General features: G+C 40.9%; 1 protein-coding gene across 1 annotated transcript in view; it reads left to right on the top strand.

The window, feature by feature from the left end:
• The window catches only part of GDA (guanine deaminase), a 107,230-nt gene that overhangs the window by 80,971 nt on the left and 7,433 nt on the right, over positions 1–18,826 (top strand). The window contains exons 10-11 of the mRNA XM_002708206.5: positions 3,013–3,080; positions 16,978–17,124. Coding sequence (XP_002708252.1) covers positions 3,013–3,080; positions 16,978–17,124 — 215 coding nt within the window. The remainder of the gene's footprint in view (positions 1–3,012; positions 3,081–16,977; positions 17,125–18,826) is intronic.

Raw genomic sequence — 18,826 nt, 5'->3', positions numbered from 1 at the left:
AGAGTCCCCAGAAGCTCTGAGTTTTCAGACATAAAGTGACCACACAGGACAGGGAATTCTGCCTACATACAACTTAGCGATCCTAAGTATGTTCTACTTTACCCAAAGAGAAGGACTTACTATCCCTTCGGTGAGTTGTACAGCATTCTCTAAATTAAAATCTAATCCAGGGAGCCATTGCTGTGACACAGTGGGTAAAGCCGCTGCCTGCAGTGCCAGCATCACATATGGGCGCTGATTTGAGACCCGGCTGCTCCGCTTCCGATCCAGCTCTCTGCTATGGCCTGGGAAAGCAGTAGAAGATGGCCCAAGTCCTTGGACCCCTGCACCCACATGGGAGACCCAGAAGAAGCTCCTGGCTCCTGGCTTTGGTTCAGCACAGCTCCAGCCATTGCAGTCATCTGGGGAGTGAACTAGTGGATGAAAGACCTCTCTCTCTCTCTCTCTCTCTCTCTCTTTCGGTCTCTCTGTCTCTGCCTCTCTGTAACTCTGCCTTTCAAATGAACAGATAAATCTTTTAAAAAAAATCTAATCCAGTTGCAAATTGAAATTTGAAGTTAGCCGGCGCCGTGGCTCAATAGGCTAATCCTCCACCTTGCGGCGCCGGCACACCGGGTTCTAGTCCCGGTTGGGGCGCCGGATTCTGTCCCGGTTGCCCCTCTTCCAGGCCAGCTCTCTGCTATGGCCAGGGAGTGCAGTGGAGGATGGCCCAGGTGCTTGGGCCCTGCACCCCATGGGAGACCAGGAAAAGCACCTGGCTCCTGGCTCCTGCCAGGATCAGCGCGGTGCGCCGGCTGCAGCGGCGGCCATTGGAGGGTGAACCAACGGCAAAGGAAGACCTTTCTCTCTGTCTCTCTCTCTCACTGTCCACTCTGCCTGTCAAAAAAAAAAAAAAAAAAAAAAAAAAAAAAAAAAAAAAAGAAATTTGAAGTTAAATTTCTTTTTTTGAAAGATTTATTTATTTATTTAAAAGACAGAGTTACAGAGAGGCAGAGAGAAAGAGAGAGGTCTTCCATCCACTGGTTCACTCCCTAAATGGCTGCAACAGCCAGAGCTACACCAATCCAAAGCCAGGAGTCAGGAGCTTCTTGGTTCTCCCACTTAAGTTCAAGGGCCCAAGAAGTTGGGCTGTCTTCTACTGCTTTCCCAGGCCATAGCAGAGAGCTAGATCAGAAGTAGAGCAGTCAGGACTGGAACCAGCACCCATATGGGATGATGGCACAGCAGGTGGCGGCTTTACTCACACCCTGGAAGTTAAATTTCTTAAGGACACATATCTGTTAAAGTGGTCACTGCTTGTGTTTCTTGAACAGCATTCAGAGATTTACTGTTTGTGTATTGGGGTTTTGGAAATTATAGTTATTTGTGCCTTGGAGCAAACCTCTTTGACCTTTGCATCTTCTTGGACTTCTAAAATCAAGTTAGTTTTCCTTTGTCTTTTTAGAAAGGCAGCACAACCATTAAGCTTAGGGTCGTGAGATTTGGAACTCAGCCTAGGAAGCGTCTGTCCTGGTCACTGCTGGTCTCAGAAGCAGAACTTGAACTGTCAGGTCCTAATCCACCAGCCTGCACCCGCTTTTCTAGGTGTACCCTCATCTTTGATTTTGCAAGTGTAGTCAAGGAAAGGAGTGATATCTTTCCTCGCCTATCACAAGAATCATGACCAACCCTCTAGAACAAAAGATAGATTAATAAAATAAGAAAAAAACATAATGAATTTATTTGATTGAAGTTTTACATGCAAGGGGGGCTTTAGAACAAAGACACAGAGAAAAGAGATATCTCCCTATTTGTATGCTGAGTTTCGAGGAAGCTTGGACGACCACGTAGAAATGTAACTGGACAAAAGATGAAATCTATTGTTGATAGACTGAGTCAGGGCACCCTGTAAGGCCTTTCTGTCCTGAATTCTCTTGGCCTTTCCATGTAGCATTTGTACCCTCTGGGTACCCCTTCTGAAGTGGGAGTCTTGGGCTTTCCTCTCAGGCAAGTTAGGTCCCAGAATTTGTTTATGGCCAGCTCTAGGGAAGAAAGGCAGGGGGCTATCAGTATTATATCTTTAGGCTTTATATCTTGATTTGGTAGCAATGAGGGGTTCTGATGTCTGTGAGCTGCCTTGGGAAGAGAAATTCTAGTTTTTATGGCTTGCCTTGAGGTGCAGGGTTTAGGGCAAGGAGGAGGAATGGGAACAGGAATGGGAGGATATGCAGGTCAGAGAGACCCGCTTCCGAGCCCAAAGTGCCATACTTTTAGGATGATTTTTCCTAACACAAATCACTGGTCATTTAAGATAACAGATTATTCCAGATATGGAGGAAAGATAATGCTTTATAATTTCCACTTCCTAATACCAAAGGATGGATTGGTTTAAAAACTGTTCAAGCCAAATAAGGCTCTTATACTAATTGCAAGGTTTAATTGCTCATTTATTTTTCCATCCAAATGATGCCATGCTTTCCCTTCTGGCTCCTGCTCCATTGTAGCCTCCTGAGATCAATGTGGGCCAAGGATTACAATTTTTATGATCAGTTTTATTCCCAAATCTTGGATGGTCTGATTTGATATGTTTGTGTTGGTATTGGAGCTGATAAGATAGGAAATAAAATTTTCATTGTTACTAGTGTCCTTCTCTTTTTTTTAAAAAAAAATATTTTAAAAGTCAGAGTTACAGAGAGAAGGAGAGACAAAGAGAGATTTTCTGTTCACTGATTCAGTCCCCAGATAGCCACAGTGGCCAGTGGTAGGCCAGGCCAAAGCCAGGAGCATCTTCCAGGTCCCCATGTGGCTGGCAGGAGCCCAAACACTGGGTCCATCTTCTGCTGCTTTTCCCAGGCCTTTAGCAGAGAGATGGATCAGATGTGGAACAGCCAGGACACGAACTGGTATGCATATGGGATGCCAGTGTTGCAGGCTGCAGCATTACCTACTGTGCCACAACAGTGGCCCTGCTGGTGCCCTTCTTTTGCTAGAAGCACATGGATCTCTTCATTCTGACATCTCCTCTCTCCACAGGCTCAGCAGTGGCTTTCTAAATGTGCTCGAAGTCCTGAAGCATGAAGTGAAGATAGGGCTGGGAACAGGTCAGTGGTCCACCCTTTGGAACTCCTGCAAAGTTGTCAATGTGTGCATCCATTTCTTATGTGACCCATGTGCAGGTTCTAGGCTTTTTTGGGAAACAGTTTTGTTACCTGGTAGTGAGTCTTCATAATAGGTAATAAACAAAATAATGCTGTTGCAAGCAGTAAGAGATGATATGCAAAGGGAGAAGTTCTCATAGCACTAACCACCTGAAAGCCATGATCCCTTGTTAATGTTCATAGGTTGGAAAGGATCATTCCTTCTGAAGTGTTGGAGAGATTGTTTTGAAAAAGCCCTTGATTGTTGCTCCTTTTGTTTTATCCTTCCGGCTAGATTTTAATGGTTTAGATTTGTACGCTTTCAGTAACTTTGTCATCAAAAATACTGTTTCAGAAAAGAATTATTTGACCTTGCCAAAGTGATCACAAATCAAATCTGTGCTAGCCTTGAGAACTCTGAGAAAGGCTAAGAAGTGACTTTGCTTTCAGACAGTGTTTAGCCAAATGAGACTGCGATTTCCATGGGCAGTTGATGTTTGCTAGGCTGAAGGACGTCCTAGGTGGCTGATGAATTAGTGATGCCTCCTTTCTTCATGGTCCATTGTAACTGTCTTCCCTGGGTGTGCATGGCGTTGCTTGCTTTGAAAGCAAGTGTGAGTCAAATGTCCAGGCGTCTCCTGTGAAACTTTCTTTTTATTACTGTGTGTGATGGAGCTGAAATTTTTTTTTTTAATGGGCTTAGGTCTTGAGAGCTTCTTTTCTGTTCTTGGTGCCTTTGTCTTCCTGATATTTAAGAGCATTAGATGGTGTGTCTCTGACACACATGGCTTTGATCATTTTCTGAAATAACTCTCAGAATGTTACAATGGCACATTTTATTCCAAAGTATAAATTATAAGAAATACAATAATATATGTAATACTTTCATTCATGTTTTAAAAAGTTATGTTAAATTGGAGGGTTTTTGCTCAATTTTACATGAATCAAAATGAGTTAGGGTTTGAAAATCTAATTTAGAATCTGGAATCATTGAGAATGTGGTAATGTCTTGATATGTCATAGGTGTTAAGGCAGGAAACCAGTTTCTTTAGCTTTACAGAGAAGTGTTGCAGGATAAGAAAATAAAATGGACATACTGTAATCAGCTAATATGATAAATTTGACATTAAAAACTGGTTAATATTATTTTCAAATTTTCTAGGATTTTGGTCTCCATGATTTAAATTCATTACATAATTTCCAATTCTTGATTTTGGATTATATAACACTCTCCTAAAGAAAAATCTCTAGCTATTACTCATTAATCGTAAGACCTTGAGAAAATCACTGAATTTTTTTAAGGGTTCATTTTCTGATTACTGCTATGACAATAACAGCAGCATTATAATAGTTAGCTCTCAGGCTTGTATTAAGAGAAAATACGTGCAAAGTGGTTAATACAGTGCTTGGCACATAGTACCAGTTGATAATATTGGCCTAAGAAGAAAAGAGCAAGATTGGTGTATTGACTAAATGTTTGATCACATATGACGTATAAGCTTATTAATTTGTAGAATGCTGTTTCATTTTTTCTTTTTCTTTTTTTCTGTTTCTGTTTCATTTTTTATAGTTTCCAATGTAGTAACTGCCCTATGCCCTGCTATTCCCAAACATGACTTGTATTTATCAATTTTCCCTTCATTTGTGGACTTTAAATGAGTATTTAACCTTGTACTATGGATTCATAGCTGGTCCAAGAGCAGTTTATTTTCCTTGTCTTCAACAAATGTGGGCAGATCTTGACCCACTCTGGTATGAGGTAGGAGAAACCCACATGAAACTTACCAAAAACATTGCAAAACAAAAGACAGAAAAATCAAAAAGAGTAGCAGTGTGAGCAAACATCTCAAATAATGTACTTTAGAATACAGAAGAAAGGTTCAGAACATTCCCATCATCCTTGGAGTACAAAAAGACATGGCACTATGGAAAGACCCAAAATTGTGATGGAAATAGAAATTTTATAAATGAAAGAAAAAACTGAAAAAAAAAATCAGGATAAAAGGCATATAGACTCTTGTACACTGCTGGAAAGATAATAAATAATACAAGCATGGAAGAACTGTTTGATTTTTTTTTATTCTGAACTCTGTAGCTCAGTAAACATTTTCCTTTTGGAGGATATTGAAAATTAGTTTTCTTTTAAAAATTTTTATTAATACAAGGAGAAGCAGTTTCCTGTATTTCATTTTTTTTTAAACTTATTTGAAAGGCAGAGCTACAGAGAGAGGTAGAGGTAGAGACAGCAGTCTTCCATCTACTGGTTCACTCCCCAAGTGGCTGTAATGATCAGGGATGGGCCAGGCCGAAGCCAGAGCCAGGAGTTTTATCAGGGTCTCCCACATGGGTACAGGGCCCCAAGTACTTGAGCTGTCTTCCACTGCTTTCCCAGGCACATTGGCAAGGAGCTGGATTGGAAGTAGAGCAGACAGAATTGGTGCCCATATGGGAAGCCAGCATTGTAGGCATTGGCTTAACCCAATATGTCATGACATGTTAACCCCTCATAGTACAATTCTAAGATAACCATATTTCCCTCCCTCAATCTCTCTCTTTCCTTCCTTTCTTTTTTTTTCTTTAAGTTTTGTAAAAACATAAAAAATATATATCTACATAGGACCCAACAATGCCATTCTTAGGTGTCTACCCTAAAGAAATGAACATATATATTTGCCAAAGGAGTTGTACAAGAATATTTCTACAGTTTTATTCATAATAGTCCCAAACTACTGGGGACCAATCCAAATAGTTGTCAGTAGGAGGATGGATAAGCAAACTGTTGTACATTCATATAATGGAATACTACTCAGCAATAGGAAGGGAAAAAGGAAAGAAGGAAGGAAGGAAGGAAGGGAGGGAGGGAGGGAGGGAGGAAGGAAAGGGGGTGGCACAGAGTGGAGGGAAGGGGGAAGGAAGGAAGAGAAAGAAAGAAAATACATTACTGATTATGCAAAATATGGATAAATCTCAAAAAGTATTTTTCTAAGTTAAAAAAAAAATCTATGTGAAAATGGCATGCTCTCTCTCATTTCATATGCCTGAAGCCTAAATAGTTAACTAAGTAGAAAGTAGATGATCAACTGGAAAAGGCCATGGGACAACTTGCTGAAGTGATGGAAAAGTTTGATATCCTGTTCTTTAGAGGTTGGTAAATCTATATATAATTGTTCATATTCATGAAACTGAATGAGTTCTGTGCATTTTATGCTATCTTAATTATAACTCAATTTAAACATGATGAACAAATCCTATAGGAAACTATAAGAAATAGAAGTACTATTACAGAAAATCAAGTCAGTGACATGGAGAACAAAGTCGACCAAGTGTTTGCAGATGACCCATGGGAGGGCAGAAAGCCTAGCACCAACCCAGGGGGCTTTCTGATGGAGGACCCAGAACACATGGAACAGAAACAGCAGTCTGAGCTCTGACAGACTGCTGAATTTAAGAGATAACTGTAGAAACTACTTTGCCTGTTCTCCACTAACTCGTGAACACGAACATGTTGTGGCAAAATATTTTAATTGGAAGAAGAATTACAAAAAGAAAAAAAATACTTCCTAAAGCACATGGAGGAAAAGTCAATTATCAACAAAACAATTAAAAGCAAGTTTACTTTCAAATGTTTTTCTTATCCCACAAAATACCAAAAGGCAAGGAAGAATTTAGAGGCGATGTTTAGTTGTTAGTCAAGAATATTCTGTCTAGACAAATTTTCCTGCATGTGGGAAGGCAACAAATTCTCAGATATACAAAGGCTGGGAAAACATTCTCCCTATGAAAAAATTACTTGAAAACCCACACCATCCAGTGAGCATTAAGGCAAAATGAAGAGCTATCATAGAGGGAAGTTATAGTTCAATAGGATGTCAGGAAAAGCTCAAATCAAAATACAATCAAAGATTCCAAAGCAGTCTAAAAATGAAAGCCAAAACCAAATTATAGACAGGTTGTACAATGTTGAACGTTATGTGTGTGTGTATTTTTTTAACTGTCAGAATTACAACACAGATCAGGAAGGTATTTTCCTTCAGGCTCAGAAGAGCCTCCTGGGATCTAAATACATGATACTTATTTTTGAGACTGAGTGTCAGGACCTTAACAAAAATCAGTAAGCTGTAGTTTATGTTTAAAGTTGAAATAATAACAGTATTTGGAAAATGGGTGCAAAATCTCAATTCTTTGTCTCAGAAAAAAAGGAGACTTTATATTTCATATTTGTCTTTGCAATATGAAAATATTAAAGATGATTACTTGAATAATTTTAAGAGCAGGCTACCTCCTATGTAAAATATGAAAAGAGCACACAAAGGAAACATAGCAAATAAGCAAAACCCAATAATCTGAAGGGAAAATGTTTATATAAATGAGACTTGCACATTCATTAAATCCAACATACATGGAGCCAATGTCTCACTTTTCACTGACAGTTCCCTATCCTAACTTTTTTGTTCCATGACACCAAAGCACAATTCTTTGATCTCCTGGTAGATTCCAATCCAGTGATTCAATGTTTTCTCAAAAACCATTATTCTCTGCCTAATTTACCCATTTTTGAAGCCAGGGTACATCACTATAATCATTCCCTTAAAAACATCTTTGCTTTTCAAATCCTTCTCATTTTCCTTGCATTCGCTTTGCAAAAACCAAACCCTAGGTTATTTCCGTGATTCCCCATCTCAATGCCTGCAGCTGAACATCTGGAAGTGGCTGGAAGCCATCCTCCAGTGGGGGCTTCATTTTTAAAAGAAAGCTTGTATTTAATGAATACAAATTTCATAAGTACAGCTTTAGGAATACAGTGGTTCTTCCCCCCATATCCGCCCTCCCACCCCCACTCCCACCCCATCTCCTACTCCCTCTCCCATCCCGTTCTTCATTAAGATTCATTTTTAATTATCTTTATGTACAGAAGACCAACTCTATACTAAGTAAAGATTTCAGCAGTTTGTACCCAGACAGACACACAAAGTATAAAGTACTGTTTGAAGACTAGTTTTACCGTTAATTCTCATAGTACAACTCATTAAGGACAGAGGTCCTACGTGGGGAGCAAGTACACAGTGACTCCTGTTGTTGATTTAACAATTGACACTCTTATTTATGGCGTCAGGGACCACCCAAGGCTCTTACCATGAGCTGTCAAGACTATGGAAGCCTTTTGAGTCCACAAACTCCATCAGTATTTAGATAAGGCCATAAGCAAAGTGGAAGTTCTCTCCTCCCTCCAGAGAAAAGTACATCCTTCTTTGATGGAGGGGCATAATTTTAAGTTTTGTCCTCAAATCTCAAAGGGCCCTCAGCATAGATGACACAGATAACTGTATTCCTCTAATAAGTATATGTGTCCTTATTCCAAGACAGCCTTTTCTTATTTCTCCTTGAACTTTCTACCCCAGTTCATACCCTACTGACTTCCAGAAGACAGCTTCCTCTCGTAAGTTCATTGAGAAGACAGAAACAGGAGCAGGGATTCAGTACAGTGGTTAAGATGCCACTTGGGTTGCCTGCATCCCATGTTGGAGTGCCTTGATTCCGGTTCCAGCCCCACTCCCTGTTCCACCTTCCTATTGATGTGCAACCTAGGAGCAGCAGCTGATGATTCAAGTGGCTGGGTCCCATCCTCCCATAAGAGAGACCAAATTGAGTTCCTAGCTCTCATCTTTGACCTGGCCCAGTCCAGGGTGTTTTTGGGTGCATTTGGGAATGACCTAACAGATGGGAGCTATCCTTCTCCCTTTCAAATGAACCAAATAAATAATAAGTTTTTTAAAAAAAGAAAATAGAAACAGAAATCCTTCCTTCAACCAAATTATCAACTTCCTGCCTCTGCTGGCATTTTTTCTTCTTTCTTTCTGCTACAGCTAAAAAGCCAAAACCAACCAGGCAAAAGAAGCCCTTTTCTAATCCAAGGCAAAAGAGCAGGACATTCTGAAGTGTGCTGTCTACCTTTCGCTCTCCCAGGATCTTGAGAAATAAAACTGCTGTGTCATCACCTCTTGACTCCTGGACCATTCCAACCAGCACACCAGCATCACCAGTGCCTTCTGAGCTTTTAGAGAAACAGAACCTTTCTCTCTCTCTCTCTCTCTCTCTCTCTCTCTCTCTCTCTCTCTCTCTTTAAAAAGATTTATTTATTTCTTTGAAAGGCACAGTTACAGAGAGGCAGAGAGAGAGAGAGAGAGAGAGGTCTTCCATCCGCTGGTTCACTCCCCAGTTGGCCGCAACGGCCGGAGCTGCGCTAATCCAAAGCCAGGAGCCAGAAGCTTCTTCCAGGTCTCCCATGTGGGTGCAGGGGCCAAAGGACTTGGGCCATCCTCCACTGCTTTCCCAGGCCATAGCAGAGAGCTGGATCGGAGGTGGAGCAGCCGGGACTCGAACCGGCACCCATATGGGATGCTGGCATTGCAGGCGGCTGCTTTACCCACCATGCCACAGCAACAGCCCCCAAAACTTTCTCTTAATCAGGCACCCCACCCCCAGGCTCCTGCCATATCTCCCTGCTCCGCTTTAAAGCACAACCTCTTCAAGAGTGATTGCACACACTGCCAATTCCTAGGTACTCTGCCGTTCATCCACTCACTGCAGTCTGGCTCCTGCCCCACCCACCACAGCCACTGCTTTTGTCTTTTCTCCCATGGCCACACTAATCTCTTGATGTCTCGTTGCAGTGGGTTTCTCAGCAGTATCTGCCGTGATAACTTCTATCACTTTTGTCTAGAGAATCTGATTTTGCATTTATTCTGGTTTTCCTTCTTCTCTTGGCAGCCCTTCTCTGAAAGCCATTCTCCTCAAGGCTGACTAAAAGCTTCCTTCAAAGCTCAGTCTTAGGCTCTCCCCTCTTTTTACTTCACATTTTCTTCTAGGAGATCTGCACAACCAGAGCTTCTCATGGCGACACAGAAGCAGGTGACTCACAGATTTTTTTTAAAAGATTAGTTATTTATTTGAAAGTCAGAGTTACACAGAGAGAGGAGAGGCAGAAAACCCATCTGATTGATCACTCCCCAGTTGGCATTAATGACTGGAGCTGTGCCAATTCAAAGCCAGGAGCCAGGAGCTTCTTCTGGGTCTCCCACATGGGTGCAGGGGCCCAAGGATTTGGCCCATCCTCTACTGCTTTCCCAGGCCATAGCAGAGAGCTGTATCAGAAGTGGAGTAGCTGGGTCTCGAACCGACACCCATATGGGATGCCAGTGCTTCAGGCCAGGGCATTAATCCACTGAGCCACAGCGCCGGCCCCTGACTCACAGATTTTTACATCCAGTGCAGACTTTTCCTTTGACTTCCAAACTTGCATTTTCAACTGCTTACACTCTTCTTCTCTTAGGCCTCTCCAGAAGGAATGTCTACACTTCATTATACCCCAAACCACATTTAAGCCTAGTTCCTTTTAGAGAATTCAGTTTCACAAACTAGAAACTTAAGATGCTACCTCTAGGTTCCTCTTTTTCCCGCCTCTCTCCACCAGGTCTAACCTGGGACAATGTCCACCCTTGTGTCTCCTTTAAAAAATATTTAAATGCTTATTCATTTGAAAGACATAGTGACAGAGAGAGGGAGGGAGGGAGAGACCACGATCTAACATCTGCTGGCTCATTCCCCATATCCCCCAAATACCTGTAACAGCCAGGGCTGGGCCAGGCAAAAGTCTGGAGCCTAGAACTCCATCCGGTCTCCCACATGGCTGGCAGGGAGGCAAGAACCTGAGCCGTCCTTTGTGCCTCTCAAGATACACGTTAGCAGAAAGCTGGAAAGGAATTGGAGTAGCTGAGACTCAAACCAGGCACTCTGATATGGGATGCAGGCATCCTAAGTGGAGGCTTAACCTGCTGCATCACAGCAGTCACCCTCATGGCTCTCTCTCTTTTTTTTTTTTTTTTTTTGACAGGCAGAGCGGACAGTGAGAGAGAGAGACAGAGAGAAAGGTCTTCCTTTGCCATTGGTTCTCCCTTCAATGGCTGTTGCAGCCGGCGCACTGTGGCCGGCGCACCACGCTGATCCGAAGGCAGGAGCCAGGTTCTTCTCCTGGTCTCCCATGGGGTGCAGGGCCCAAGCACTTGGGCCATCCTCCACTGCACTCCCGGACCACAGCAGAGAGCTGGCCTGGAAGAGGGGCAACCGGGACAGAATCTGGCACCCCGACCGGGACTAGAACCTGGTGTGCCGGCGCCGCAGGTGGAGGATTAGCCTATTGAGCTGCGGCGCCGGCCTCTCTTGGCTCCTTAATATCTGAAACCATCCTGTTTTTCCACAGCTTCCACCACCACCAGATGCAAGCTGACGTCATCTCTTGCTGAACTACTACCTCAGCTTCTTAACAGGTCTCATATGCATCCAGGACCCTTCAATCCACTCTTAAAAAAAAAAAAATCACAATGAGGATCTGATCATTTCATCCTCCTGTGCTTACCACCCTTCAGAGGGATCTGAATATGCAACCCTTGCTATAAGGGCCACAAATCTCTGTGTGGTGTAACACCCATCTCCCACTCCTCTGTCCTCCCTACGTTGGTATTCCCTTAAACCTCTCCATGAACCACAGCTGCCTCTTACAAAAACATTTGTATATTCTGCTTTTCTGCTTGCCATGCCCTTTAGGCTTCTCTTTCTATGGCTATGTTCTTCTCATTCCTGCCTTAGTTTAAATGTAATTACCTTGAGTGGCCTTCGCTCACCATCTGTGAAAAGAGGCCCTTCATTTTCATTTTCCCGTCACTAAACTGAACACAATCCATTGTCAATGCATGTTTGTGTATTTGTCTCTTTTCTTTCTCCTCCACTAGATAGTTAGCTCATGTGAGGAGCACACAAGTTATATTTATGAGCATATAAATAAACTGAGCACATAGCAGGTGCTCAGAAAATGATTGTTCAATAAATGAATGAGTGCTTGAGAAATGAACATACACACATAAATCACTCACTTTTTTTTTTTTTTCATTTCTCTTTATCTTGTCCTCTGGATCAATTTTTCACTCCTGCATAGCATATTTATCTCTTGTAAATAACAATGTCCTCAGGCTGACTCTGATAAGCAGGTTGACTCTGATAAGCAACTGATGATGCCATTCTTTATCATGTGATAGTAGGGGAAGGGAGCTTTGAGAACTAGGTTTTCTGGGGAAATGTATCCATTTGTTTTCTCCCTTCATCCACATAATTTTCACCCTTTGATCCTTATTCTCTAGTACTTAGGTTATGTAATTGCAATTTCTCAGCAACTGTTAAGATAGATGATGTTGTTTTGAGATAATTGAGGTTCACTTGCACTCAATAGCTGACCAAAGGTCAACAAAGCAAAACTGCTGCTCCATACTTCAAAACCAAGTCTGAGGGCTGGCACTGTGGTGTAGTGGGTAAAGCTACTGCCTGCAATGCCAGCATCCCATATGGGCTCCAGTTCAAGTCTTGGCTGCTCCACTTCAGATCCAGCTCCCTGCTAATGGCCTGGGAAAGCAGCAGAAGATGGCTCAAGTGCTTGGGCCCCTACCACCCATATGGGAGACCTGAAATATCTCCTGGCCCCTGGCTTTGGCCTGGCCCAGCCCCAGCCATTGTGGCCATTTAGGGAGTGAACCAGCAAATGGAACACCTCTCTTTCTGTCTTTCCTTCTCTCTCTCTCTCTCTTAACTCTGACTTTCAAATAAACAAATAAATCTCTTTTTTCTATTTATTTATTTGACAGGTAGAGTTATAGACAGTGAGAGAGAGAGACAGAGAGAAAGGTCTTCCTTCCGTTGGTTCACTCCCCAAATGGCATCCTCCACTGCCCTCCCAGGCCACAGCAGAGAGCTGGACTGGAAGAGGAGCAACTGTGACTAGAACCCGGCGCCCATATGGTATGCTGGTACTGCAGGCGGAGGATTAACCAAGTGAGCCATGGCGCCAGCCCACAAATAAATCTTTTTTTAAAAAGTCTATAAAATGTGGATATTCATTATTTCTCTGTTCAACAACATTGCCTCTTGTTATAAAAATAAAGTAGTAACTCCCCTGCAATAAATGTATCCTGCATGATAGAGGAGGCTACCACAACAACACAGGAGGGCCAATATCAGCAAGTTACTATCACAGTGGAACCTCCTGGCAGAAAAGCTTGATTTGTACACAAATGGTCCTGTATTAGAGTTACTTAGAAAGAACTGATAGGATAGATATAGATATAGGTAGATAGATAGATATAGATATAGATATAGATAGATATAGATAGATATATGAGTGTAGATATAGATATGAGGGTATTTCAAAACACTTGTGGAAAAATACAATTAAAAAATTTATTTTGGTGCAAAATTCTTTTCAATTCAGTCAGTTTTTTTCCATAGTATACATTTTCCACAAATTCTTTAAAGTACCCTCATATGGGAGTAGATGTGTGTGTGTGTCTATGTGTGTGAGATAGAGAGAGAGGTTTGAGAAGGAATTTATTATGAAATTGACTTGCCATGATTATGAACCTAGGAAGTTCCATGACAGGCCATCTGCCAAGTGACAACCCTGGGTAGCTTGGCTGAGTCTAACTCTGAAGGCCTCAGAAGCAGAGATGCTGTTAGTGTAACTTTCAGTTCAAGGCCAAAGACCTAAGAATGTTGGGGTCTACAGGTGTAAGTCTTGGAGTCCAAAGATAGGAGAGAGCTGGGAGTTCTGATGTCCAAGGTTAGTATAAGGGTACCCTAAAATGTTCATGGAAAATGAAATAAATAAGTTTCTTTTCATGCAAAAAATTCTGAAATCCATACATATGAGTAGAAGAGGAGAGCATCCCAGTTTCAGAGAGGAGAGGGAGAGAGGTTGACCTCCTTGCCTACTTGTCTTTTCTCTGTTTTTGTATCTGGACACCAATCCATTGGATGGTACCCACCCATGTTGAGGGTTAATCTTCTCCTCTTAGTGCACTGAAACCCATACACCAGTCTTCTCTAAAGACACCCTCAAAATAATGCGTTAGCAGTTCCCTAAGTATTCCTTAATCTAGCCAATCTAAAATCAACCATTGTGGATCCTGACTAAATCCTGTGATTTGTATGGTCCAGAATTCTTTGCTTGATCAGCACATACTGTTTCTTATTTTATAAGGTTAAATTGGGGGCCAGCGCCGTGGCTCACTTGGTTAATTCTCCGCCTGCGGCACCGGCATCCCATATGGGCGCCGGGTTCTAGTCTATGTTGCTCTTCTTCCAGTCCAACTCTCTGCTATGGCCCGGGAGTGCAGTGGAGAATGGCCCAAGTGCTTGGGCCCTGCACCCACATGGGAGACCATCAGGAAGCACCTGGCTTCTGGTTTCGGATTGGCGCAGCGCGCTGGCCATGGTGGCCATTTGGGGGGGTGAACTAATGGAAGGAAGACCTTTCTCTCACTGTCTAACTCTGCCTGTCAAATACATATAAGGCTACATTGGTAGCCAAAAGAATATAAGATGATTAAATATCCTAAGGCATCTCTCAAATGCTTTCCAGCAAATTGTATACTATTATTTCCTAACCTACCCTTATTCTTTCTACAGGTTAATTTTTATTAGATATTGAGGAAAATCTATTTTTGGTAATTTTTACAAAACATTTTAATAGCTGAAAATATTTAAATCTTGTATATTCACACTAAGCTAATTGTGCTGCTTTGGCTTTTCTGTTTATGTCTCATCTTTATCCTTATATCATGAGATATATTTAGTCCCTACCTGTTTCCCTACCACAGCTTTTATTCTGCTTTTACATTTAGTATTTTATTTGTTTTAGAAAAAAAAAAGAAAGCAGTAGACAAAATATTTGAAAGCTCATATGTGTTATTTATTCATACATTCTATTTGTGTTTTGGATTTCATGCTGTGGTAAAAGTGAAGGTTTAATGACTGGTTACTGTCTGTTAACACAGACTCATAACTGAAGTAGATATACAACCCTTCAGGAACTAGATGATTGCTGGTTAGAAAAGCATTTTTCTAAAAAAATTCCATATAAGTTTGCTTAAGGACATGTAAGATAGTTGAACATAAAATTGAGCTGCAATCTAGAATTAGTATTAAACAAGCAATTACTTTTAATTTTTGTAGTGTATATAGGTACTAGCAATTACCTATGTTTACCCACAAATGACAGAAGGAATCCTTAAAATATGAAGTATATTTTATTAGCTACAAATATATTTTACACTAATAAAACATGTTAACTTACTTGACATTTACTTATAGAAGCTCATTTAATAATATCTATTTTTTTCTGTCAAAGCTAGTAATTCCAATTGCATGATGACTAGGGACTTTATTTAAGTAACTAAAAATCTCATTCCTCATTTAATGATGCCAACAAACATATATATTTTTCTACATGAGAATTTCTTATTTATTATACTAGTTCCTGAAAACATGTAAGTTCATTCTTCCTGAACAGTTATCATAAAGAAGTGGCTTTTTAATTTCCCAAAGTTATCTGTATTAGAGTCAAGTTAGAGGGTTTTAGAATATAGAACTGTGAGCTTATTTTATTTTAATTTTTTAAGATTTATTTTATTTACTTGAAAGACAGAGTTATAGAGAGAGGTAGAGACAGAGAGAGAGGTCTTCCTTCCGTTGGTTCACTCCCTAGGCCGGAGCTGCGCCAATCCGAAGCCAGTAGCCAGAGGCTTCTTCTGGGTCTCCCACATGGGTGCAGGAGCCCAAAGACTTGGGCCATCTTCCACTGCTTTCCCAGGCCATAGCAGAGAGCTGGATTGGAAGAGGAGCAACCAGGACTAGAACCGCTGCCCATATGAGATGTCTGCGCTTCAGGCCAAGGCTATAACCTGCTGCGCCACAGCACTGACACCTGTCAGCTTATTTTAAACCACATGTTATGTGATATAAATTATCTCTATAACTAAGGGAGTTTCTTCTCTTAGCTTTATTAACTGTTTGAGTTTGTACAGGGTTGAATTGTGGCCCTCAAAAGACATCTACCTGAATCTGGAATATGATCCTCTTTGAAATACAGATCTTTGTACATGTAATTAAAGAATCTCAAAGTGAGATCATTTTGAAATAGGATAGGTCTATGGCCTATATCCTTAAAAGAGACAGAAAAGCGGAGATGAATAAAGACACAGAGGGAAGAGGCTATCTATCGGAAGACAGCGGTGGAGATTGGAGTTAACCGCCACCAGCCAAGGAAAGCCAGGAGCCATTGGAAGTTGCAAGAAGCAAGGGACGATTCTTCCCCCAGAGCTTTTGTAGGGATCATGACCCTGCAAACACTTGGATTTCAGAATTCTGATTTCCAAAATGTGAGAGAAGAAATTTCTGCTGTTTAAAGCTTCAAAAGGGCTGGGCATATTGGTGCAGCAGTTTAAGATGTCACTTGGTATGCCCACATCCCGTACTGGAGTGCCAATTTCAGTCTTGGTTACTTCTCTTCCAACTCAGTTTCCTTATAATGTCCCTGGGAAGACATGGAAGACCTGTTCCATCTGGGCTACTGGATTCTACCTGGCCCAGTCCTCCTAGCTGTTATTGGCATTTGGGGGAGTAAAGCAGTAGATGAAAGATTCTCTCTTTCTCTCTCTCTCTCCACCATTATTTCTTTCTCTGTCACTCTCTCTTTCAAATACATATATAAATCTTTAAAAATAAAAAAGTCACAAAATTTGTGATTTGTTGCAGTGACACTATGAAACAAGTCCAGCTATACATTTGATACTAAATACAGATTTTCAATTATTTTAAATGTTATCCTGTGGCTATGCTGTGTTTATAAATAAGAGCTTTTCTTTAAGTGTATGAAAGACTAAGTATTTGTCACCAAAAACAAAAAAGGGTAATTGCATATATTGATGATTCCATTTAGCCTCATAAAGTTCCTGTTTTGCCTTTATTTTACCTACCATAGATATAGCTGGTGGCTATTCATCTTCCATGCTCGACGCAATCAGAAGAGCAGTGATGGTTTCTAATATCCTTTTAATTAATAAGGTAAATGAGAAAAGTCTCACCCTCAAAGAAGTCTTCAGACTAGCTACTCTTGGAGGAAGCCAAGGTAATGACTGTTTTCTTTCTCTCTCAATGTGCAACCCTGCCAATCTGTGTGGATCAGTGCACAGAGTATATTGCGCAAATAGCACACGTGGATGCAGTGTGAAGGCACGTGAGGGTGGTACCAGGGAGATCCAGTATCCATGACTCATATCTTATGTAACATAACTAAGAAATACATACTCAGAAAGTATATATTCAGGCACATGGTGCAGGACTTTTTGTTTGTTTTTTGACAAACTCACTGTTTTGGCAGAATAAAAAATCAGATATGTAATTATCATGTGAATTGCTTCAATAAATGTTCACATTGGTCACAAGCTTATGAATTCTTTAAAATAATGCATTCTTCTATTGAGTCAAGTAACTTGTTCTCTGTTGAACAGAGTGATAACAGTAATAGTAAAATTAATAGCCAAGACTCTTACTGAGTTCTTACCATGTGATAAACACTATGTAGCACACTTTACATGTTATTTGATTCCCACAGCCACTGTTTTCAATTCCATTTGACTAACAAGGAGCCTGAATGAAGGTTACACAGCTATCAAGTTACATTGTATTATGATTTGAATACAGAAAATATGATACAAATAGAGGTTCTTCCTTTCTGCCCTGCATTTACCTTTCTACATAAATCCCTGCCTAGGCCATGTGTTTGGTTTATATGTTTAAATACACCAGTGATTCAAACCTGCTTAAAAGAAGAAAGATGTAAAAATATAGCTGGTTGATCTGAAAATACTGCTTCGCAGTTTTTCCTAGTTTTCATGTATAACTGTATTTTCATGAAAAAAATAGAAATTCGTAATTGTATGGCTTTAAGTCACTTTAGAATTATAGTGCAATCTGAATAGATGATAGTAAAAAATAGCATGAGACCATATGCAACTGGTGGGAAATTAAAGTAAGATACAGATATATCTGCATATATGGGTGCAGATTTGTTACAGGTGTCCTGGGTCTTAGAAATAGAGGGTGATTGAAGCCAAGAATATCCTGGGAAGAAAAATTTGGAGTGTTTTGGGCTTTGATGAACACCATAAAGGACATTTCAAGAAGAACAAGTAGCAGTTATGTTCTTTACATTCCCTGAAGTCTTAGGGTTTCATTTTCTACAGTTCTGTGTGTGACGCCCCCTCTCGCCTCTACACAGCCACCATTGTATTTGCACATCTGAATGTAAATTCAAGTAGCTGTTCTACCATCAATTTTCATGGTGAAAACAAGTGGCATTTAAATAGTGCTTTTTGTATTCTAGGCTCTCTGTGAATTGCTTCATCAGGATGCTGTTTCTGATCAAGCCGGCATGGGGTGCCTACCAAGTCATTTCTACCTTGCTGTGTAGCTCTTAAATCTATTTCTGGGCCCACTGGGCTTACCACTGTGGAATTTCTTCTCCTTAACTTATATTTCTGCTATAGTCTAAGTGAAATGAGATGAATGGATTTGTGTTTAAAGTGTGGCCTTTCCATTTTCCATCAGAAAGATCAAGATATGTAGAAATCAGCTACACAGAGCCAACATTTGCTCTGAAAACAGTAAAACTGCTTTTCGTGAAATTCATTTGAGTCACTTTGACCCCAGGAGGGCCCATTTGTAACCATTTGGATTTACATCAGTTTACAAATTCACTGAAAGCAATTGTATTTTGGGGGGGCATTTATTCCTGAACACTTCAGGCTCTAACAAATAGCCCAATAAGT

The sequence above is a fragment of the Oryctolagus cuniculus genome, chromosome 1 (genome assembly GCF_964237555.1).
Source record: "Oryctolagus cuniculus chromosome 1, mOryCun1.1, whole genome shotgun sequence".
NCBI lineage: Eukaryota > Metazoa > Chordata > Mammalia > Lagomorpha > Leporidae > Oryctolagus > Oryctolagus cuniculus.
Note: the sequence above shows the minus strand (reverse complement) of the source record. Positions and strands in the feature narration are given on the sequence as shown.